This window comes from Desmodus rotundus, chromosome 1 (genome assembly GCF_022682495.2).
Source record: "Desmodus rotundus isolate HL8 chromosome 1, HLdesRot8A.1, whole genome shotgun sequence".
In the NCBI taxonomy this organism is placed as follows: domain Eukaryota; kingdom Metazoa; phylum Chordata; class Mammalia; order Chiroptera; family Phyllostomidae; genus Desmodus; species Desmodus rotundus.
This window is the reverse complement of record NC_071387.1, coordinates 55,277,150-55,301,897: the sequence shown is the minus strand read 5'-3', so window position 1 is coordinate 55,301,897 and position 24,748 is coordinate 55,277,150. Positions and strand designations below refer to the sequence as shown.

At 35.8% G+C, this 24,748-nt stretch overlaps 1 protein-coding gene across 1 annotated transcript in view; it reads right to left on the bottom strand.

The window, feature by feature from the left end:
* Positions 1-24,748, bottom strand: part of KDM4C (lysine demethylase 4C) — a 366,544-nt gene that overhangs the window by 115,015 nt on the left and 226,781 nt on the right. Inside the window, exons 16-17 of the mRNA XM_024558285.3 lie at positions 3,099-3,154; positions 866-974 (exon numbers count right to left, since the gene is read on the bottom strand). Coding sequence (XP_024414053.2) covers positions 866-974; positions 3,099-3,154 — 165 coding nt within the window. The remainder of the gene's footprint in view (positions 1-865; positions 975-3,098; positions 3,155-24,748) is intronic.

Sequence of the window (24,748 nt, the reverse complement as noted above, 5' to 3'; positions counted from 1 at the left end):
GTGGAAAGACCTCAAGTTAAAAATACCAAGAACTAAAGAAATTCCAGGGTATTAAGTCCATGTGTAACATACGCTCCAGAATTTTAAGGTCATGCAACTTAATTTTAGGGAAAATTCTCATTAAATATGAACCATAAGGTTCATGATCTTTTGACTCACAATTTAACAGAACTCCAAGGTTACTTCAACGTTAAGGACATTAAAGGTTTATCTCTTTAATAAAAAAAAAAAAAAAAAAAAACCTCTGAACAAAGAGAACCACTGGAAAGATTTTTATGAAAGTTTCTAAACAGGTAAGAAGATAATCAGCAAAGAGAGTTTGGTAAATTATTGTAAGTGAGAAAATCCCTGGGTAATAATATGAGATTTTGTGTTTCTCTGCAAGTATCTTCTTGGTGAAGAATGATATAATCAGGTTAGATACAGTTTGCTAAGACCAATCAAAGAGAGAGAGGAGAGAGAAGAGGGAGGAGAAAGGAGAGGTGAGAGGACAGAGAGAAGAGAAAAGAGGAGGGGAGGGGAGGGAAGAGAGAGAAGAGGATAACTTAAGTTAGATAGCTCAGGGCCATCAAGAACAAACCTCACCAGACAGCCTATAGTTTGAAAATTCACATTAATCCAGGAAACGTAGTATTTCTTTGCCTTATTTCAGACAGAATTTGAGGAAGGTTACAAGCACACTTACAATATAACAATAAAAGATAATGTACAGGTAAGTAAATTTAGGCTAAATGGGGAAAAAAGGGCAGAACAATAAAATGAAGCTAAAAAAATTATCTTGGGAATGTATACACTCCTAAGAAATATTCAGAACTTAAAAGTTAACACCAATTTATGAGGTAAAAAAGGAAGCTTTGCCACTCACCAATTTTAACCTTTGTAAAGGTATTCTGCCTACATCTATCTGTGTCCTTTCTGGGACATTCGTGAATCGAACTTCTGGGACTGCGACAGCACACATGACATGGGCCCACCTACAGAAAAGGAGACATTAAACATAAACAAAAGTTCCCTAAACTTGCATAGCTCATACGTCAAGCAGGTGATGCAATTCTCACGGAGAGGAAACACACAGATAAGAAAGAAAGCCAAAAGCCTGAATCTATCACAACCTGGCTACTCTTTGAATTTTAAACCTATTGGATAACACCTGGATGGGTTCGGTGGCACGCCTGCCTACCACTGTGACATGAGAACCTAGGTGAAGCCCAAACACTCAATCCAATATACGTACAGTTTTCTATGTCTGATCTGCAAAATAGAAATGTAGGCTTGCTGTTTCATTTGATACTGAAATATAGGGAGATGTTGTTTAATATACTTTAGCTAATTAATATGTGGTAAAAGAGTAATTCAATTAATAAAAGTTAGGAACTGGGTATAGCACATTATCTTTTTACGTAACACAAATGGCATAAAGCAAACCAGAACAAATTCGTTTCTAAAAGAACGAATATTGATTAAGTCTTTAATTCAATTGTTTCTCATTGCAATCTCACTATAATCGAAGGAACCTAGAGACAAGAAATGAAATTTAGCTTGTTCCCTTGTTTCTTACTTAAAATCTAGTATCTCCTTTCAAATTCTGAATTATTCCAGAAAAATGACAACATCCGCACCAACACAATTAAATTTCACATAAATGTCATGCCCCAAACAAAAGAATCTTGAGATTTAAAAAGATCTTGAGTTATCAAATCCACCAACCTATTTTTAATCAAAGCGTATTCATTTCACTCAAACAATGCAAGACTCTATCCTGCCTTTAAAGACTACAGGAATAGAATGTCAACCCCATCAAGGCACTCTTTCCAAAAGAGATAAATACTGTAATTCTACAGTAACCACTATTTCTTTTTGTCCTAGTCCAAGACTAGGAAGATAAGTTCTTATCACCTCTGTCTTTACAGACACCACCTAAAACATCTCACATCCTGCATGACCTGTACAACATCCTAGAACGAATCAATACTTTTTAGTATAGTGCCAATCACATGAACTATGAAGGATGAGGATCCAAAACTAGGCAAAAACAGTTTCTTGGACTAAAATTGATCAATATGGGAATGTCAAATGCCTTTATTCTTCCTTATCAGCAGTCAGAAACACGTGCACATGCACATGATTATGCAACCTTCATTATTACATTCCCCTCCGAGGTCCAAGTCCAATACCCATGGAACCACGCAGGATGTGAACAAATGCAATGCACAGGTTAAATCACGGTACCCTGGGCAGTGCATGCCCATTTAGACCAGGTTCTCATCTCCACTTGTTATTGCCCTACAGAGATGCACAATCATTTTCCAAGTAAAGAGGAAACTCTGGATTTTAATGTAAAAATCTCTCAACTTTTAAAATTTGGGTCAAATTTATAAAATGTGTGTTGGCCAAATAAAACATACCTTGGAGCTGAATCTAGCTCTTAAGTGCCAGATTAAAATCTTTACATAAACTATTTCTACATGTATCTATTTCCAAAGGATCCTATAAATGCTTTGGCCCCATTTTAAATATTAAAATCAGGTCACGAAAATAAAATTCACACAAAAACATATTTCAACAATTGCCACAAAAAAAAGGTTACCTTTCTTTAAATCTTAAAATCAATGTTTTCTCCCTGTGTTTCTATCGTGGTATATACGCTTTCTTCTAATTTGCTGGTGTTAAAATAAATGGTTTTGTTTTATTGTTATGACCATGATTGATTTTATTTATCTGAACTTAACATATTTCACTGTTTTCAGGTATACTGTTTTTTATTAGACTAATAGAATTTATCATATTAAATGCAAGAATTCCAATGGCACCTAGAATGATATGGGCTGCCTTCATTTAAAAAATCTGTTAGTAGAAGAGGGGTTATTTTTCATGGTGTCAAAGACATAAAACAGAAGACTTAGAACATCTCCGTCCAGCCGAGGTAAATGTGGAGTCAGTAATGGTCCCTGTACAGAATCCCAACCTCAGATCCCTACAGCACAAGCCTTGGAACAATGTGTCCAATAATGATAGGTAAAGCAAACTGCCACCCAGAGACTCAACCATTCTAGAGAGGAAGCAAGCAATGAAATTCCACACGTTAACATATTACTTACTTATTGTTCTTAGTTTCCTTAAGAGCACCCCCTCTCAAATTGCAGAGACAGCACTCCTAGGGGGAAAAAAATACCACACAATTATCAGACCTATATAATAAAAGCCATTACTGTTTAGCTAAATATTCCCATATATTCTAATTTTTTTTATTTTAAAATTAAAACCATCAGGAATTTTATGAAGGTCTATCTCTGATCAGTTCAAAAAGGGAATGGAAAAAAAGAGGTTGAAAGGTGAGGGTATACCCCAAAATGTTCTCAGTATACATATCTCCTAGAGGAAACCATCATTTTCCTGGTACCATGTCCAGCTGCCATCTGTGAAGGAAAGCTGTGACACAGAGAACTTGGTATCTGGAGAGGTATGAACTACAATTCTAGAACAGAGAATACAGCTGGGTTCTCTTGTGATCTGGGAACTCACTCATGTCAAGATGGCTAGAAAACAGAGAACTGCCACACTTCACTCTGAGATAAGGAGAAGCAGGAAGCTCTTCGTGAAAAGATGTGGATAGAGAAGTGAAAAGGGCCTATTCTAGAAGTTAGTGTTTAAGAAGCATGAAAGAGATGCCTGTTTATGATCTGCACTAGAGATCATAAAAATTATTATTTGGGTCTTTCTGTGGGCAAATGGTTTTGGAAAATTGTTCTGAGGAGCCCAGGCTATCCAGCCACAGAAGACACTGCCACAACATTACTGGCAAATATATGTGCCTTAGATTGGCATGGACTTTTTTCACTACAAGATGACGACCTTCACTACAAATACAGACATCATTTCTCACTGTAATCCTATGGAAGAGTCCCTGAGAAAATAGGGCCAAAAAGCAATGCAATCAATACCTTTTGTTGACCTAGAACTTTTTGTTAAATATTATACTTAAGTAACTTATTTTATTTTCAACTTCAAGCTTGCCCTTCCAATTTACTGCATTAATAGAGTTTTTAAAAATAGTTATAGGCTTTGGGTGATGAGCACACGATGCAGTATGTAGATGATGTTTTATTGAGTTCTACACTCGAAACCTGCATGGTTTTATTAACCAGTTACCCCAATAAAATCAATTAAAAATATCAATAGTTATAGGCTATTTGGGTTTTTCCCCTCTAACCTGTATATATAAAACTTCTTTAACTGTTCTCCAAGGTGATCTCCTATAAGTACTTTTGACAGTTTTGCCTACCTTTACAAGGACTCTAATGTATCAACTATTAATAATAAGAGTGTCAGACTCCAAAGCTTTTATTTTTCTGAGGAAAACAAAAACAAACAACTGAGGAAAATCAACATATCTATGTAATTGTTAATAGGCAGGAAAAAAAGGCAAACAACTAGAGACATCCAATGGTTTCATGTGTCTGGAACTTCTCTGCACATATATTGGAAATTCCCTAGGTGATGATCAATGTTTCAGAGTAGCAAAAGCTGTTTTGTGTATGTACATTTGAATCAATAATAAACCCAGCTCAAGGAGATAACTTAATGAAAATTTCTCTATCCACATCACAAAGCCTTTGAAATAATTTGTTTTGATGCAGCACACAACAGAAGGAGTATTTCAAAATCCAAATAAGGAATGGGGGAGGATAAAAATGAAAATAAAAACCCCACAAGGTCAAAATTATATATAAAAAGATTTCAGTAACAAAGTGGGAATGCAGCAAAGGAGAGCTGTGAACTGTGAGCAGCTCAGGCACTAAGAGAATTAGATGTCTGATTAATGAAACTAGTGGTGAGAAGACCCTAAAGGGACAAGTTAGCAGAGTTAAATACAGCAAAGCAGCATGGAAGTGGCTTTAAAGTACCTGATTAGGATCATTAAAAGATGTTGCAGAGCATTGCTACAACAGGTGGAAAAAGTCCTCTAAAGTAGATAGAATATGTGGATGTATTTGATAAACTGCTCTAATTCTCAAAAGGCCAATGACTCAAACATTTATCTCCTGAGATGTCTGACAGCTCCAATGGCATCTCAAACGCATGAAATGCATGTGCAAAACTGAACTCACCTCTTCTTCCCAAACCTGTACTCCCCCACTGTTTCCTATCAGTAGTACCAACCATCCATTCTAGCTCATACTAGAAGACATAATTTTCCTCTCATCTTAGATCCAATCAATCAACTTCTATCATTCCCACCTCCAAATCCACCCTCTTCTCTCCATTATCACTGATGTCATCTTAGTTGATACCACCAGCATCCTTCATCAGACTTAAAGTAGTACAATAGCTACCCCACAGTCAATGTGGAACTGACCAGTCAATGTGGAACTAATGCTTCTCAGTACTTAATATGGCCTAGGAGGGCAAAAATCATTAAGTCTTAACCTTGTGCCCCCTCACTTTGCAATACTCATCATGCTTAGACACCTAGTAACTTCCCAAGAGGTTCCCACTGCCTCCAAACACACATCGGACCCACTGTGCTGCACTCTTCGTTAATTAAACTGAACAAATCCTTGACATCTCAATCTAAGTGTTGATTTCTTAGAGAAGGTTCTCCTAATCACTTGGCTCAGTTACTTCTCTCTCATTACTCTTGTTAACTATTTGTTGAGTTCTTTCTGCTGTTCTTACCACAATGTAAATTCAATAAGTACATGACAATATGTCAGGTTGCTCTTTCTCTATCATTCTACTCAATAGAGAGTATACCTTCCATGTGAACTCGTTAGATAAATGAGAAAATATGGCAAAATAGGGCAGAGGGAAAATCTTGAAATTATCACAGGATTAAAAAATTGCAAAGACAATTTTCACATACTGGAACACTAAGGAAAGGAAGCCAAAGGCCCCAATGACTTAACACGGTGTTAAGAAACAATGATTGGACATGAAGTTATTTTTGCTATGACTTACTTGAGCAATTGTATTTTTTATTAATGTACAAAAACACTCATGACCAGGTAAGGATATTTATATGATTTACATGGTATTATATTACATCATGGTTTCTGTTCAATTCACTTAATTTTGAAAAAAATAAGTAGAAAAGAAATGAGTCTTGTCCAGTTATGTCAATTTTTTAAAAAAATTAATCACCATCCCACATATGGGTCAAACTAGCTGATCTGTTAGAAAATACAAAGATATCAACCTGTCAACTCATTCATTTGTAAATGAATTTATAGTAAATGCTTATATTCATAGCCCAGTAGAAGGCAATATTAGACAAAATAATTTAAAACCGTCCTTTCCTTCATTTAAATAGTACTTTGCTATCAGAGAACATAATTGATAATTCTAAAACTTAGTAGGTTAACCCTTACCTGAACAGCAGCCCACACTTTCTCAAGAATCTGTACAATGCCTGATACGCATAAAGGTTGGCACCGACCAAATATACTAATTGTAATAGTTTATCACTCATCATAAAATTTGGTAAAAGAACTGAGAAAGCAGGAAGTGATAGAATATCCTGCAGGACAATTGATTCATTAAATTGGTTATCAATAATAAAAATTCTTCTATTAGAAGAATAGAGAATATATTAAAGGTCTAATTCATTCCATATACCATGACAGAAACATCATATACTTTACCTCGTTCCCTTAATGAACTTATTAAGTAATTAACATCTCACTTCAAAGATGAGAAAACTAAGATTCAAGAGGTTAAGTAACTTGTCTAAAATCATCCAAACTAGGGATCATCAAACTTTTTCTGTAAATGGCCAAATATTTACTAATTTAGGCTTTGCACAACTACAGAGTAGTCGCAAATAATCAACTCTGCCACTGTAGGAAAATATGTAAACAAATGGGTGTGGTTGTACTCCAATAACAATGTCATTTACAAACATGTCAGTGAGCTGGATCTGACTCATAGAGTTTTCCAACCCCTAACCAAACAGTAAAAGGAGCAACTGGGATTCAAGCTCAGGTCTGCTTGACCACATGTCCATGCTCTTTTTCCCCAGCATCCACTGCCTCCAGGTACAAGACAGGACACCAGATAACAAACTACAGTGCCAAAATAAATGAGAGACTGTGCCTGCCCTAGGAAGCTAACAATTGAGCAATGGAGAAGACCTGTGGGTGCTTAATCATACCATGTAGAAGATGATGATAAAGGGCATAACCAAGTCCCCACTTCCTCATTTCTGTAACTAAGAATTCATTTTTAAACTAATCCCCCCATGAGAACCCATATCATAAAAAAAATTTGTTGTCAAGCAGCATATATAACAATCTGTGCTACCATGTTTCATTAATCTAGCTAATAAAAATTCTCACTGATAAGAGATCATTAAATTTATCTCTACTTCATCCTTCAAAAAAGGATACCATTTCAGGCAAAAACATTTTAGCAGTCTGTGCAATCTAACCTCAGGCTAAATGACTCCAATTTTACTTAAAACTAGAGAGCCAAACTATATTATGGTATTTAACAAAATGCAGGTGGCTAGGGTTCAAATCACACTGCTTCCCTTTACTAGTGGTATGACCTTCCGCCACTTATTCTCTGTGCCTCAGATACCTCACCTATAAAAGGGGGTAAAATACTACTTCCCTAAATGAGTTAATAAATGTAAAGATACAATAAATATAAGAAGAGCAGGTATTAAAAATGTGAAAGGCTAATTGTGACTCTACACAACTTAAATATAGTACTGCCAATGGATAATCTGGGTGTAGTGCTTCAGCAGATGGTAATAGAGAAAATAAAATGGAATAAAAATTGCTGAGAGAGGCACTTAAAATAGTCAGGTCACTGAGGAAGTAGGGCCTATGTACACCTGATGCCTCAGGTCGCAGAACTGCTATTAAGTTGCTAACTTTAACCCTGTTGCTTAACCCAGTTCAAGGCTAAGCCATGAACATCCTTCTACAACTGCTACATGGACATATTGGGTTGGCCAAAAAGTCCATTTGGTTTTTTCCAGAAAATAGACATATTCTTTATTTTAACCGATAAATTTATTGATTTGGATATTTTGAGTATAATGGCTATCTCCCACATGATATAATGTTGATTGTTCTCACTTAATGTCTCTTTGATCACTATCAACTTTGACTGGTCTACCCAACTGTGGAGCATCATCCAGACAGAAATCTCCAGCACAAAATTTCACAAACCACTTTTGACAAGTCCGATCAATCACAGCACCTTCTCCAGACCCTGCACAAATGTATTTTTGTGTTTCTGTTGGGTTTTTACCTTTCTTGAAATAATAAAGCACATATGCCAAACAGGTCGAGTATTTTCTTCCATCTTCAATACTAAAATGGCTACAGAGAAATTCACCAATTTTGATGTTTTTTTTTAAATGCACACTGATATGACAGCTGTCACAATACAATCTAACAAAATTGTTTTGAATGAAGTTAAAGACAACTAAGTGCTACTAGAGCCATCTAACAGGGGGAAAAAAGAACTTTTTGGCCAACCCAATATATGGACTTCACTTCCTCCTTATAGTTTTCACCTATGCCATTTACATACTGGAACCAATCCATGTTAATTTTGCCCAAAGCCTTTACTTGTATGGAGGACTACACTTACAAATTTCAGCTCTACAAAAATCTACCTTTGTTCTCTTTGGAACATAATTTAGGTTGCTACCTGAATCTGTGCCTCCTGGGTTGCAATCTTTCTGGTTAAATAAATGCTTTATATTCTTTATTAGAGCCTGAACCTCTTCTTTGGTTAACAGAGGGGACAAAATATGGATTTGTCACTATTACTTCTCTTGGAGTAAAGAAAATAAGAAGCAGAACTGGAGAAAAAAGAAAAGTCCCCAGGAACCCAAAATCCAGACAGCTAGTTTGTAAATCAAGGAGAGGTCTTCTGTGGTTCTGAAAGCTGTCAGCTCAGCTGTGAAAAGCAGACAGATGCTAGAGTCTCCACAGTGTTCAGAGAACAGACACTGCTAAAGGGAAAGTCCTGATCCCACCCTTAAAATATCTGAAACCACAGTGGACTGAGTCAAACCAAAGCTGCAAAAAAGCTCAGACCCAGATCAAACACAAATCAGATTGAGTTCATTTCTACTCTGGATAACTGACAGATGAAGAGGCATGCACTGACTAGAACTAACTTCATTCGCTTGCCAAAATATCCAGCACACAATAAAAATAAAGGTACAAGGTACTCTGAAAAGAAAATATGATTTATGATCAAGAGAGGAGATAATAAAATCAAATGCAAAGATGGACAAGATATTATAATTGTCAGGTGGAAATCTTTAAATTAGTATGTTCAAAATGCTAAAGGACCTAATGAAAAAAATAACATGACATAAACAAAGAAGTAGAAAAACTTTAGGAAAGTCAAGGAAACTACTTAGAAAACAATTCAAAATGGTACAAATGAAAAAAGAATGACATCAGAAAGGATGAATGCATTAGATTATAATGGAGACTAGAATTGGTAGAGTAAAAGTTCAATGACTTTAAAGACATAAATAGGAAATATAAGGAAAAAATCAGTTATAAGAATTAACAGAGACCTAAGGGAAAATAACAACCTATTAAATTTATGCATAATTAGTGTTCGAAAAGGAAAGACAGAATGGTGAGAAGAAATATTTGAAAAGATAATGTCAGAGAACATTCCAAAACTAATAAAAGACATCAACCCACAAATCCAAGAAAACTAGTAAACCTCAAACAGATAAATACAAAGGAAACATATCTAAATATATAGCAGTAATAATTCTGAAGTCCAAATATAATAAATCTATGTTAAAAGAAAAAAGACACATTCAGTAAAGAACTATATGAATTACATGTGAAATCTAACCAGAAAACAGTGAAGTCAAATGGCAATGGAACAATATGTATAAAGGACTGGGAAAAAAAGAAAGAAAAAAAAAAGCTGGTAACCTGCAATTGTATTTCCAGGAACAACATCCTTTGAAAAAGAAGATAAAATGAAAACAGTCTCACAGAGACAAAAATCTGAGAATTTGTCTTCAGGAGACCTATACTATCTTTAAAAAAAAAAATCAGAATGAAGAAACCATGGATTGACAAGAATAAATGAAGAACACCAAAAAAGGGGATATGCATGAGTAAATACAGAGTAAAATTTTAGTATATTCAAACCACATACACATAGAAACAGGAGAATAAGAGACAATGAGACAGAAACATAAAGAGACTATAAGTTTCATTAAAAGACTTGACTGTTTCAAGCAAAAATAACAACACTGTGGAATACACTATATATAGAATAAAGTGTAAGATAAGATCATAAAGAGATGGGGTTAATGAAATTATACCGTTGTGAGATTCTTACACTGTTCATGAAGCAGGATGATATTATCAGAAGGTGGATTGTGACAGTTTAAAAATGAAAATTGCAATTTTCAGGATCTACCCATAACAAAGTCCTCAAGAAATTCCCAAATATCATTCTATGAAATATAAACCTGCAATCAAAACTCAAAACATATACAAGAAAATATGGGCTCCATGAGTAAAAAGAGACAAAAAAGTAAAGAAAAAACAGACAGTAAATTAGATGCATAATGATCTCAGATACAAGATGTAAAATAAGCATTTTAATATGTTTCATAATTAAATGTGGGTATTAAGAATGTAAATGACATCAGATTTTTTAAATTCAAATAAAATTCTATAATCACAAACAATGAAATTAAAAACTTAAAGGATATGTTAAATAGCAGACTAGTCTTAGTTGAAGAGAGAATTAGAAAACAGAAAGAGCGGAATAAATAATCAAAATTAATACCACAAAGTCTTCAGTAATGAATTCTACTGAATGAAGTCTGTGTGTGTGGGCAGGGGAAGTGAAATAGAGGGAGAGAGAGACGGAGAGGTGTTCTCATTTATAAAAATAAATTGCAATTGATTTACAAACCTAACTCCGAAAACAAAATAAACTAGAAAACTATTAAATGAGATTGTAGGCAAATACATTGATGAATTTAGTGTAAATACCTCTTAATGTAATATTTAGAAGACAAAAGGCATATTGGAAAGGTTAATAAATTCTGGCTATATCAAAATTTTAAAATTCTAAATAAAACATTATATAAATTAACATAATTATAAAAGAAAGTATTTTCAATATAAAACAGACTGTTATCTAGAAAACTTTAAACCCACACTTCTGAAAAATAGGCAAAAAAATTCAAAGACTCTTCATTGCCAATAAACATATGAAAGATAGCCAACTTCAAAAATAAAGGAAATAAAAAATATAATAAGATATAACTTCAGATTTTTAAATTACAAAGTACATGTTTCAGGGTATGTGAAGGTATTTGCATCATCAATCAAATTTTTTTTTTAATTTTTATTGTTATTCAATTACAGTTGTATGCCTTTTCTCCCCATCCCTCCACCCCACCCCAGCTGAACCCACCTCCCTCCCCCACCTCCACCCCCCCCCTTGGTTTTGTCCATGTGTCCTTTATAGTAGTTCCTGTAATCTCCTCTTCCCACTGTCCCTGCCCGCCTCCCCCGGCTATTGTTAGATTGTTCTTAACTTCAATGTCTCTGGTTATATTTTGTTTACTTTTTTCTTCTATTGATTATGTTCCAGTTAAAGGTGAGATCATATGGTATTTGTCCCTCACCTCCTGGCTTATTTCACTTAGCATAATGCTCTCCAGTTTCATCCATGCTGTTGCAAAGGGTATAAGCTCCTTCTTTCTCTCTGCTGCATAGAATTCCATTGTGTAAATATACCATAGTTTTTGGATCCACTCGGTTGCTGATGGGCACTTCGGTTGCTTCCAGTACTTGGCCATTGTAAATTGTGCTGCTATGAACATTGGGGTGCATAGGTTCTTTTGGATTGGTGTTTCAGTGTTCTTAGGGTATAATCCCAGCAGCGGAATTGCTGGGTCAAAGGGCAGTTCCATTTTTAGTTTTCTGAGGAAATTCCATATTGTTTTCCACAGTGGCCTCACCAGTCTGCATTCCCACCAACAGTGCACTAGGGTTCCCTTTTCTCCGCATCCTCTCCAACATTTGTTTGTGGATTTGTTTATGTTGGCCACTCTGACCTGTGTGAGATGATACCTCATTGTGGTTTTAATTTGCATCTCTCTGATGGCTAGTGATGCTGAGCATCTTTTCATATGTCTCTGGGCCCTCTGTATGTCTTCCTTGGAGAAGTGTCTGTTCAAGTCCTTTGCCCATTTTTTAATTGGGTTGTTTGTCTTCCTGGAGTGGAGTCGTGTGAGTTCTTTATATATTTTGGAGATCAGGCCCTTGTCTGAGGTATCATTGGCAAATATGTTTTCCCATACTGTTGGTTCTCTTTGTAATTTGGTGCTGTTTTCTTTAGCCATGCAGAAGCTTTTTATTTTGATGAGGTCCCATTTGTTTATTCTTTCCTTTATGTCCCTTGCTTTAGGGGATCAATCAAATTTTTAAATGCACATAAATCATGACTCAGCAATTCAATTTCTTAGAATCTATCTTAAATAAACATGTATATCTATGCAGAAGAAGCAATGAACAATGACTATCATTTCATTTCTGTTTATAATAGAGGAAACAGTTGCTCCTGGCAGGAACTGGAATTATCAGTTGCTTAGATTTTATTTGTCACATCTGAATTTTTCAATAAGAATGGATTCAAGCTTGAAATTTAAAATAGTAATGGAAAAATATATAGTCAATCCATAAGCACTAAGTTACTAAGAATTATACAATGTAATATTAAATGAAAGCATCATAAGGCATGTTAAATAAACTGTGATACCATTTGGGTGCCCCAAGAAAGCAAGACATAACATCCGTTTATGCATAGAAAAGATCTGAAAGGTCACTTAACAAAATAGCTGCAGTAGTTTTCTGCAGAAAATTAGATCTGAGAACCTGAGAGTGTTGGATATAGAAGACTTCCCTAAAAATATTCAGTATTTTTAAGTAGCATATTTATTTAATTTCTAAAATGTATTGATTTAAGACAGAGGAAGGGAGAGAGGAGGAGAGAGGGGGAAACAGGGAGAACAAAAGGGTGGGAGGGGGGAGGGAGAGAGAGAGAGAGAGAAACACCAATTTGTTGCTCCACTTATCCATGCATTCACTGGTTGCTTCTTGTATGTGCCCTGAGCTGAGATCAAACCCTCAACCTTGGCATATCAGGATAACTCTCTAACCAAATGAGCTACCTGGCAAGGGCTTCAGTACTCTTGTTTTTAAAAAAGAAAACCCACAGACACATGAATAAATTAAACCTTTTTTCCATTAAATATGTTTCATGTGAAATTACTATAACTGCTCTGGCTGGTGTGGCTCAGTGGGTTGGAGCATTGTCCAGCAAACCGAAAGGTCACTGCTTTGATTCCCAGTCAGGGCACATGCCTAGGCTGTGAGTTTGGTCTCCATATGGAAGGCACCTAATCAAAGTTTCTCTCTCATATCGATGTTTCTCTCCCTCCCTTCCACTCTCTCTAAAAATAAATAAATAAATAAAAAGTTTTATTCTAAAATAAATAAATGAATAAAATTTTTAAAAAATAAAAGGGATGGGGAGAAAAGGCATACAACTATAACTGAATAACAATAAAAATTTAAAAAATAAATAAATAATAAAAACCTAATGTAACTATGGAGATTTATCCCATTTCTTCTTCTTCCTCTTTTACTTAAATGTAAGTAAATTTTACTTAAATGCAAGTAAGATAATTTCTTTGAGTAAAAATACTCAAAGAAATATGAAATTTTAAATAGAACACCTATGATTTCTTTCAGTGTACTCAAACATCTCTCCAATCTAACCTCTGGAGATACCAAAACTGTGCAGCCTTGAAGAACAAAATAAATAAATAAAATTAAAAAGCCAGTGCTCAGTGCCAGCCTTGTTTTATCTTATGTTTAATGAGCATGCTTTTACAGGAACAGTAACACACTGTATAAAATAACTTGCTATTACAAAGATTTAGTTATACTGTTAGTCAAGCAATGTTTCCTAAAACAAAACAAAATACTGAAAGGCCTATTACAACATGATTACTCTACATGGCTGCTGTTACTCCCGTCTCCTGAGTGCAGCACTAAAAGAGCCATTCTATTGTGTCCCCCACCCACCCACCCCAGGGCAGCTAAAAGCTGAATGAGAAAGTATAAATTCAGATTATATTCTGAACCTCGCACCTTTTCTCTTTAGGTCCCTTTCCCTCACGTAATACCATTCACAAAATCAACCCCCTTTTAGCAATACCAAGTATTTTTAAACTTTGGTTGCATAAAAAAATCACCACTGAGATGAGCAGCTAGTATACCAATTAACAACATGGAATGATTTCTTTATGGCTCAGTTATTAAACCATGAAAAACAGTTTTTACAATAAAAGTGCTGACAGAACATTAACAATGATGAGAAGCACATTGTTATAACACAGCTATCACAGTTGTTCATTATTTGCAGTAGAGGGAAATCATGTTCCAATGGCTCTTCTATAACACATCAGTTAAAGAAATGCCAATACCAACATTCTCAAGCTGCCTCATAAGAAGCTCTCATTTTAGCTGACACATCCGTAAGTGCCACTAAAGCCAATTTTCAGTGCTATAGAAAAATTATGAGACTGAAGTACCTCCCCACACCCTTATTTATCTGACACGTTCATAACAGAAATGTAAAACCATAAAATACGGCTGCCCGAGCTGGGAAAAAAAGAGTAATTAATCACTTTAGCAGAAAACTAGCTTACAAAGTGCTGATCAACAAAACACGGAAGAACCATTTCTGAAGATGTAGCTCATTTATCAGGGTTGGCGACAGGGCAGGATCTCACAAGGACAGGGCTGGAGTGAATTCTGAGTGATTAAGAAACTGAACGACAGCTTTCCTACAGTTATCTTCTGAATGGAAATTCAACAAGCTCCAATGAATTTTATACTAGTAAGTGAGTTCCGCAACTTAGATGCCCACATCTAACTGGTATTATACTCTCATAAATGAAAACATACTTTCAACAAATATTGATTAGTCACCATGTTCTAGATACCTGACAAGAGCAGTGAATGACAAAGACCCTGCCCTTGGTGCACTTACATTCTGGTCTGGACAGTAGCAAACTAAATCAGTAAAATATTTAGATGGTAGACGATGTTAGGTACTATGGGAGTGGGCCATGGAGTTGCCTAGAGAAAGGTGATGCCAGCAGATTCTGCTGGTCAGCAAGTGAGTGGAAGAATATCTGATAAGGCTTCTTGGCCATGAAAAAAACTGCTGACTTTACTCTGACAGAGATGGAAAGCCACTGTAAAGCTTGAGCACAGCAGGAACATAATCTGACTTACATTTTAATTACATCCTTCCAATTGCTCTGCTGATAGCAGAGGATAGAGATTCAAGGGTAGAAGTGAGGAGATAAATTAGCAGGTTAATGCCTTAATCCAGGAAAGAGAAAATGAGTAGATTAATCTGGGTAGTATCAGCAGAGGTGATTAACCCTGCAGGAGGTCAGGTGTATCCAAGAGGTACATTCATTACTGGTATGTGCTGAAATATGGGGAAAAAATTAAAAACACTACAAATTTCCATTTATTATATTTATATAATACATGATTTTATTTATTTTGAGTTACAATATAGATATTATTAAACAAATATAAAAATGTAAATAAAATATTTTATTTTCAAACATGGATATTGCTTGGAAAAAAATAAAAAATATCTTTAACATTATTTAGAATCTTCAAGAGTTGGCTTTGCAAAACATTTGTAACAGTCATCGCAAACAATATTGCTATGCTCAAGTCATAAATACTTTTCTCAACACTTGCAACAATATTTTGATAAGCCATTCATTTTGGATGCATAGCACCTAACATATCTTTTTCTTGTTCTGCTATGTCGTTAGAATTTCCTGCAATTTGTGTTTCAAATTGATGAAGTTTCAGATGTGAAGGCTTATACACACCTGTAGAGATTTCTGATCGCCTTTTTGTTCTGACACTATGTTACAAGATTTCTAATATTCTGCACCTTATTTTCACATTGTTGTTCAGCATATGAAAAGTCTGAGCATTTACTCCTGGAATATTTAAAACTGTGCAGACTACAACCATAGGCCACCTTCTGGTCTCCTGGCCACATGGTGTGTACCTATCATTTGGTCCACAGTGTCAACTCCTGACTTCTTGTTTGTAATATTCTGTTCTGTCAGGCTTTTGCAAATCTAAATTTACGGTGTCATCAAAATGCATACTTGAAACTAAAATTACGTTTTTTACCTTTTTTGGGTATATGAGATATAAGTGTGTAATCTGCACCAAAAGCAAATAAGTTGGATTTTTCAGGCCTCTTTCTAGAAGACACAAATTCAGGGGTTAGCTGGGGTTTGTTCTCAGGAACAGTACCTACATATGAAACTCAATTTTTTTTCAAGTAATAGATAAGATTTAGATCAGTAAACCCATTATCTGCTGTAATAATATGTCCTGATGAATAAATGGGTTCTGGAAATCTCTTGATTACATCGGGGGTTTATTACTAATTAAGTAAGGATCTCCAGGCTGCTTACAGGCATATATTTCAAGATTCCCTGTGTCAAATACTTTTGAAGTGACCATAGCAAAAAAATTATATACCAAATTTACTGGGCTTGGATGGAATGATTATCTAAACCCACATTTGCCTCTATTTTGTCTATTGTTACATTCTGTCCCATAGAGTAACATAATTTACAATTCTCTACAAATGCTGAGAAAATATCTCTCACGGCTGCTAATTTGTCCACTTTCAGGAGTCCTAAGTGGGTAAGTTTGTCATCAAACCTGATACAATTACGAATAAATCGAAATCTCTGTAAAGATATTGTAAGTCTAAAAAGTACAATCCCACTACCATCTGTAGTCCACAAATCCTGCAGATCCAGCTGACTGCTATGATGTAAACCAGCTGGATATGAGGCCTGAAAATTCATTCAATTCGGTTTTGTCTATTTGTTTAATATGTCTTTCTTGTGAAAACCAGCTGGAGAGAGAATCGATGTATTTATTTGTATATAATAAGATTATATCTAAGATATCATTTCTGATAAAGCAGTTCCAAGTTTCAAGTTCTATCTTGGCATTTCTTTTTGCATTTGGCCAAACTAATGGAAGTTGACACAAAATATTCTGTGGCTGTTTTCTAATTTATCTTATTGGATTTTTCCTCCATTTTGATTTTTTTATCCTTTCTAACAAAACACTCTTCATTCATGTCTAATTTTTCTTCACATTCTTCACTAGAAATATCTTGCTCAGTATCTGAATCTTCTGAATGAACTGCCACATAATCTTCATCTTCTAAATCACTTTGATTTTCACATTTGACTCTATCATTCTCATAGTCTGACGTGAGTAGCATTCGCTGAAGTTCTTCAGCATCTCTTAGATTATCAAATCGATTTATTTTTTCCAGGCATTTTCAATGATAAATGAAAAAAACACAAAACACTGACTTTGAATTTCGCAGAAAAAAACTATACCAACACTGACTTCAGAGTTCACGGTATCTCTAACATACAATATACACACCCCTACAAAACATGTATTATAACCAAACTGATGGCTTAAACATTGTGGTTTAACATCAGTCATGAACAAATGCACAGCTAGTCATGACCTTGAACCTATGCACCCAATATTACTGGGCTGGCCAAAAAGTTCATGTGGGGTTTTTTTTTTTCCCTATAAAATAAAGACACATTTTTCATTTTCACTAATAACTTTATTGATTTGGAATTTTGAACACTCTGACTTCCTTTTCTGTCTCCCTCTTCCACATTTAAGAGCACTTGTGATGGCATGGGGTACAACCAAGTACCCTAAATAATCTCTCTTTCATAGGGTCAGCTGATTCGCAACCTGAATGCCATCTGCTATTATAATTTCCCTTTTCATGAACAAAACATACTCCGCAGGTTCCAGGGATTAGGATGCGGACATCTTGAGGGTGTTGGTATGCTTACTATACATTTTAACTATTTTAATACTATCAACCATTTGTATGAAAGGAAGGCAACAGAAGAATAGAAAGCCATACTCTGGGTTTCTTTCAAATTGTATTTTTCCCCTGGATTTGTCTTTCTCATGACATTGCTTACACCAGCATAAAAATCAACTTGATGTTTACAGAGCACCGGTGGTAGCACACCAGGCACATGGCTGGTGGCAAGGAAAAGCACCTCTGTATTTGAAGAGTGCTCAGATATAATCTAGACTGAACTTACTTCATCTACATAATAATATTTTCAGGATGCTGAGCAAAGTACTTGAAGTTGAACATACATATTACTTTGTTAAAAATGTACATCATTTGGCTTTCAAAGAAAACCTCTGCTTTATTCTTTCTTCCACATAGCCTTCAATAACAAATAGGAAAGTACATGATTTCTTCGTCCAGTCACGGGACTAATTTTTGCCATTCACGAGAAATGCCTGCACTGCAGTTCTTCCCCTGTACCCTTGCTAGTGATCCCTTTCCTCTTTGCTAAGGAGCTGTGCCTTGCAGGCTGGTGACCTCCGGGCATGCACATCCTGGTGTAGAGTACAGTATGTTATGCTCCCCATAATGTCAGTCATTATTCTTCCTGACTTTACTTGTGCTCTTTGGTTGAAGCATTTAAGATTAATGAGGCATTTGTTCTCAATCAAGAAGCTATTTATGAATATAGTTTCACTTACAATAAGCTTTGCAGACTTCTCTTTCCGTCTTGCCTTTACCAAAGGGGCAGGGGTAGGGGTTAGGGAAGGAATAATGTTTCTTGAGCAAAAGGGAGAAGGACAGAAAAAAATGATTTGTAACTTTTTAGCCTTTAAGCATTTCTCTAGCAGAAAAGCTCTCACATCACAGGTATACTCTCAGGACAAGTGATATCCACAAATGTGTTGTTCTGCTTTGTTTAAAATAATTATTACTGCCCCAGCTTTTATGAGCCAAGGTTTAAGTCTGCAGCTAATCAGAATTATCTGCCTCCTCAGGAGGCAAGAGGTAATTTTGAACCCAAAGGCATTACCTCAAATGGGAGCATGTGGGTCCTGGCTAGAGGCTTAGAGGACACATCTGTGGAGAAGAGCAACAGTGTCAGCATCCACCTGGCTAAAAACGGCCACCACCCACCTGTGAACGCCCTGCCTTAACAAGAATGGAGCCTTTCTTTTTTCAACTAGTTTTACTGTTTGAAAATCAAAGTCAGCCTTTTAGGCTGACAGCCTCTCATCACCAGGTCTTGACAGTACCCATGGAATAAAAAAATATATAGTATAAAAACACATCACAAAAAGCGGCAGTGCCACTGTGACCTCTCAAGGCCATAAGCCAATCTGATCTGAAAATCAATGGCTCTGATCTACAAAGCCACTTCAGAGCTCTTCGCAAAAGAAAAATGTCAGCCCTGTTGTCAGTGGGGAAATTGAATTCAGGAGATTATCCAGTTCTGGGAAAGGTCCTCCAGGCAGAAACTAGAGTAAATATGAAAAAAGTAAAGAAATTGCTCTACTCAACCACTCAATAACACTAATGATTTCATATTAAGAAGATAACCAATTACACTAGAAATTAGTACTGGCTTTATTCTCAATGTAAACTAGACAAAATCATTCAAAAACTGTGGTTCAGAATTAGGCCATTTGCTCAGCCTTCTTCCCACTCTAAGAATAAATAACTGCAAAGAAATAAAAGATGCTGTGCCTGGGAATCTGGAGGCCTGAGTATTGCCACGAATCCAGGCCCTGTTACCACAGAGCAGTGATCCTGAGCAAAGGACTTACTCTCTCAAACCCCTGGTTAGTTATTTGTAAAATGAGATTTCTGAGATATAGAATTCTTTAGGCTTTGTCAGTATTCAGTTTTATGGAAACAAGAAAAATTCTAACCCTGCTACTTATATGAGTTTACATGTAAATCAGTAATTATTCTGAATTTGCAGGTCCAAATTTAACAAGTTAACCTTTACTTTTATAAAAACAAGACTTTCAAGAGTGAAGTTATTGGCAATTTCTATCATCATCATGGCAATATTGCTATTTTTATTTAGGGAGCTGGAGAGGGAATAAAAAGGTTCTATTATAGAGTAAAAGTAACACAATCCTCAACCTCCCAAATTTTCTTTAATAATTTCTTCCCTAAAAGAACTCCTACTTGAGAGAGAGAAGAGAGAAGAGAGAAAGCAGTATCTTCAGATTCAACGAAGTGTGGTTAGGGTTTCTTCACATCAGATGCACCTGTATAAAACCCAGCCTCAACGCAATGTGGGCGTCAAAGACTCCACCTAAAAGACCAGGAACTGATAGGGCTTCATCGTTCCTAAATATGTCAATAGTTAGCACCTTTCCACATTTACCTGAAACTTAAGAATTGAGTGTTAATGAACCGTACGACTGTCTGACCACTGTGCTATGCACCTGAAACTAACACAAAACAATACTGAATGTAAACTGTAATTTTAAAAAAGAAGAAAAAATTGAGTGTTAAGATGTTAGTACACTCCAAAGGTACACTCCAAAGATCAGGCGTTCAGATACGTTCCAACAATTGACTTAGCCCACAAGCTCCAATAACATAGTGGGAATGAGTTTTATAAAAACTAGTACCTTGGTTACCTTATAACTTTGTGACTACAATTAGGCAAAGAAAAGACTTCACTTTCGTTCAAAAGCCAAATAAAATAGCTGTGTGCAGCCGTAGGGGGCATGAATGGCAACTACACCCAAATCTACAGGTGCCACTGATTTAAAATCAAGCAATAAAAAAATAAATAAATGCCAAAATGTTTTTAAGTCATTGCAATTGCATATTCCACTGTGAGAAAAGAAAATGCTAATTCCAAATGATCGTCGAAGTATAGCTTGCTTATATCTAATTGTTAATGTATTTTTAAAAACAAGCAAGATAAAGGGCACAGTGAATAAATGTATAGCCAAGGTGAAAACCAGTTTCATATCTGGGCTTTGATTTCTTAAAACCATTTTGGGGAAAAAAATTAGAATGTTACATTTGTCATACATATACAATACAACTTTATTATTCTACAAAGTACAATAAATGTTCTTCAATAAATTTTTTGAAATGTGTGCACTTACCTAGCTTATGTATTTCATTATTCAAAGATGAAAATTCTAGCCTACGAAGTGTTTATTTTCCATTACAAAATTTACTTTTTCATAGCATAGCAATATTCATTCAAGAATATAATAAAATGCATGGCTTTTTTTTTACACTGTATTACTTCTCAACTGAAAATATTCAAACAAATTCTCCTGAAGTAGAACGGGATATACTGAAATAAAAAGGAATTCTGAGGATAATGCCTATTGCTATGCATTCCCAAACAGCAGGTAAATAAAGTTCTAGTAAGACCCTGAAGTCACTGTTTTCTTTTTAAACCAATGAAAGTTTCCTGTACCTCATAATTACTGCATTGATCTTACCAATAATTACCAGTGCCATTTCTATTCCTATACTTTTCTGTCATTCATCATCTCTGACTAGGTTAAGAAGCACAGAAATAAATTTAGTTTCCTTGAAGGTCCCCAATTCTTAAGGAAAACTAATTAAAGAAAAAGGGAAATGCAAAACAGCACACAATCATAAGATTTTAGGACCAGAAGAAACCTTAGATATACATCTCTGGTCAAACCTTCTCATTACATTGCTTCTTCCTTTAATTTAGATTTTGTTTAGATTATATGTATGTGAGCTACTGCATCTGCTGTGCCTACTGCCCAAGAATTATGTAAGGTAATAGAAAAGCTCGCTAGTAAGACACAGCGTAAATGATAACTTTATTTGGAATTTTTCACGCTGACAATGAAAAACTACAGCACAGGCTTAGTGCTGCCATGAAAATGAAGTGTCAAAGCCCCAAATCTAACTATGATGTGACTTTCCATGATAAGTGACCAATCTGTACATTCAGATATCACTCTCATATGGCATTAAAAATAAACATCACAGCTCCCCACCCTTACCCCAAAAGAAAGAACCAAATTACCTGGAAAGAAAGTACCACCAAAGAGCTACATTATCCCTAATTTTTAAGAAATAAAATCTTATCAATATTCCTTTTAAACCTCTAAAACCTGTTTGAATATATTTGCACTTTAGAATTTTACATTATAAGCTTTCAGCCAAGAGGGGGGCATAGGTAGATATGCTTCACCTCCCTGCACAACCAAAAGAAGGGTAACAACCAATTTAAAAACAAAAAACAACCAGAACAGCCAGAAAATCAAACTGTAAGTAAGTCCAACAACCAAGGAGTTCAAGAAGGAACAATCATCCAGGCAGGTAGGTGGGGCGTAAATGGGAAGCCAGGGCAGAGAGGACACTTGGTGAGGCAGCAGCTGGCAAACAGGGCGGTTCCACATTTTCCAGAACTAGGGAGTGAAACAGGCCAAACAACCCAGGGTTCCAGCTCCAGGAAAGATGCCTTAGAATATCTGGCTGTAAAAATCTGTGGGTGTTGGGGCAGCAGAAGAAACTTTCAGTCTTTCAGGGCAGTTAGTTGGAGGGGCCCACAGGGTACTAGAACATACACCAGCCAACCCACTGGGGAACCAGCAACAGGGAAGCACCTGGAAGGGCATCAGTCACTTGTGGGAAGCACAGAAATGACTTAAAGCAGGGTGAGAGCCAAGCAAGCAGCATTGTTCCCTCTCTGACCCCTCCCCACATATAACACCACCACAAGGTGAGGATGTGGGTTGCCCTGACCTGGCAGATACCTAAGGCTCCACCCCTTAAAATGTAACAACTGTGCCAAAACAAAGAAACATAGCCCAAATGAAAGAACACATCAAAGCTCTAGAAAAAGAACTAAGTGACAAGGAGATAGCCAACCTTTCAGATGAAGAAAGATATACAGGGAACCAACAGTGAAGGGAAGGAAATCAGGACTCAAATCAATGATTTGGGACAAAAGGAAGAAATAAACATTCAACCAGAACAGAATGAAGAAACAAGAATTCAAAAAAATGAGGAGAGGCTTAGGAACCTCTGGGACAACTTTAAACATTCCAACATCCAAATCATAGGGGTACCAGAAGGGGAAGAACAAAAAATTGAAAACTTATCTAAAAAAAATAAAAAAGAAAATTTCCCCAATCTGGCAAAGAACTAGACATACAATTCCAGGAGGCTCATAGTAGTCCCAAACAAGTTGGACCCAAAGAGGAACACACCAAGGCACATCATCATTTAATTGCCCAAGATTAAAGATAAAGAGAGAATCTTAAAAACAGCAAGGGAAAAGGAGACAGTTACCTACAAAGGAGTTCCCAGAAAACTATCAGCTGATTTCTCAAAAGAAACCTTGCAGGCAAGAAGGGGCTGGAAAAAAGTATTCCAAGTCATGAAAGGCAAGGACCTACATCCAAGATTACTGTATCCAACAAAGCTATCATTTATAATAGAAGGGCAGATAAAGTGCTTCCCAGATAAGGTCAAGTTAAAGGAGTTCATCATCACCAAGCCCTCATTATATGAAATCTTAAAGGGACTTATCTAAAAAGGAGGAAGATCAAAAGTACGAACAGTAAAGTGACAACAGTAAAACTCAGAACTATCAACAACTGAACCGAAAAACCACAAGAAAATAAGAAAACGGTGGGGGAAAACCTGGAAGAAAGCAATATAAATTCTGTATTTTACAATGAATGTATCAGTATTATATTTTTAATAGTAACTTATAGTCATTATACCATGTAAATCAATGAACAGATTAGACACAAACTATAGTAATTTAGGTCAAAAGTAATTTCATCCATATTAAGAGTCAAATTAACAAGGAACGCAAGCTAGAATCAGAGTATCTACTTAGGATGATTAGACAACCTGGATCTCAGGATAGGTATTTGGGGGTGCAGCTCTTGGACTGTTTCATTTCATTTCATTGGGCATACAGTCAGGATCCTAGAATCCAAGTTAGGGTATAATCCTAAATTTGTAACTATGCTCTTCCTCCAACACATGAAGTTGCAATAGATCCTCTCGTTTCTTATTTTAATCGACATGAATGGGTAAAGTAAAGAAATGGTAGCAAAGTGAAACAGTGAGCACTAAACAAAAACTTTAGAAATGCTGCAAGCACTGAAAGTCACAGATAAAGGCCCAGCCCCTATCACCATGATCGCAACCTTCCTATTTTCGCTCTACCAGTTCACAATGATCCCACAATATACCAGGTGATAGGAGTGTTACAGAGATAAGTGAGACAAAGTTCTTGCCTGAAGTTCTTAAAAATTATCAGGGCAATAGGGTCCAGAGTGATGCCCACTCTTCTGAATTGGTAGATAAAAAGACAGCTGGTCTGTGAGCACTGATTCTAGCCTTATGTAAATTCTCAACTACCTTGTCCAGGATGACACCAACACATCTAATATATGAACTTAGTTAGTTATGTCCTGGCACTGGGTGAAATAATCCCTAAGATGCCCTTGCTTCCAAAATTTAAATTACTGATGTGTAACCCTATCATATAGTTACTGTTATAGTCTCCCATTTTTTCCAACTTTATTGAAATATAACTAACATATAATGTTGTGTAAGTTTAAGGTCCATAACATGATAATTTGATATATGTATTTATTGAGAAACGACTACCAAAATAAAGTTAGCTAATACACCCATCACCTCACAGTTACCTTTTTGTATGGGTGTGCAATGAGAATTTTCAAGATCTACTCTTTTAGCAACATTCAAAAACACAATACAGGACTATTAACAA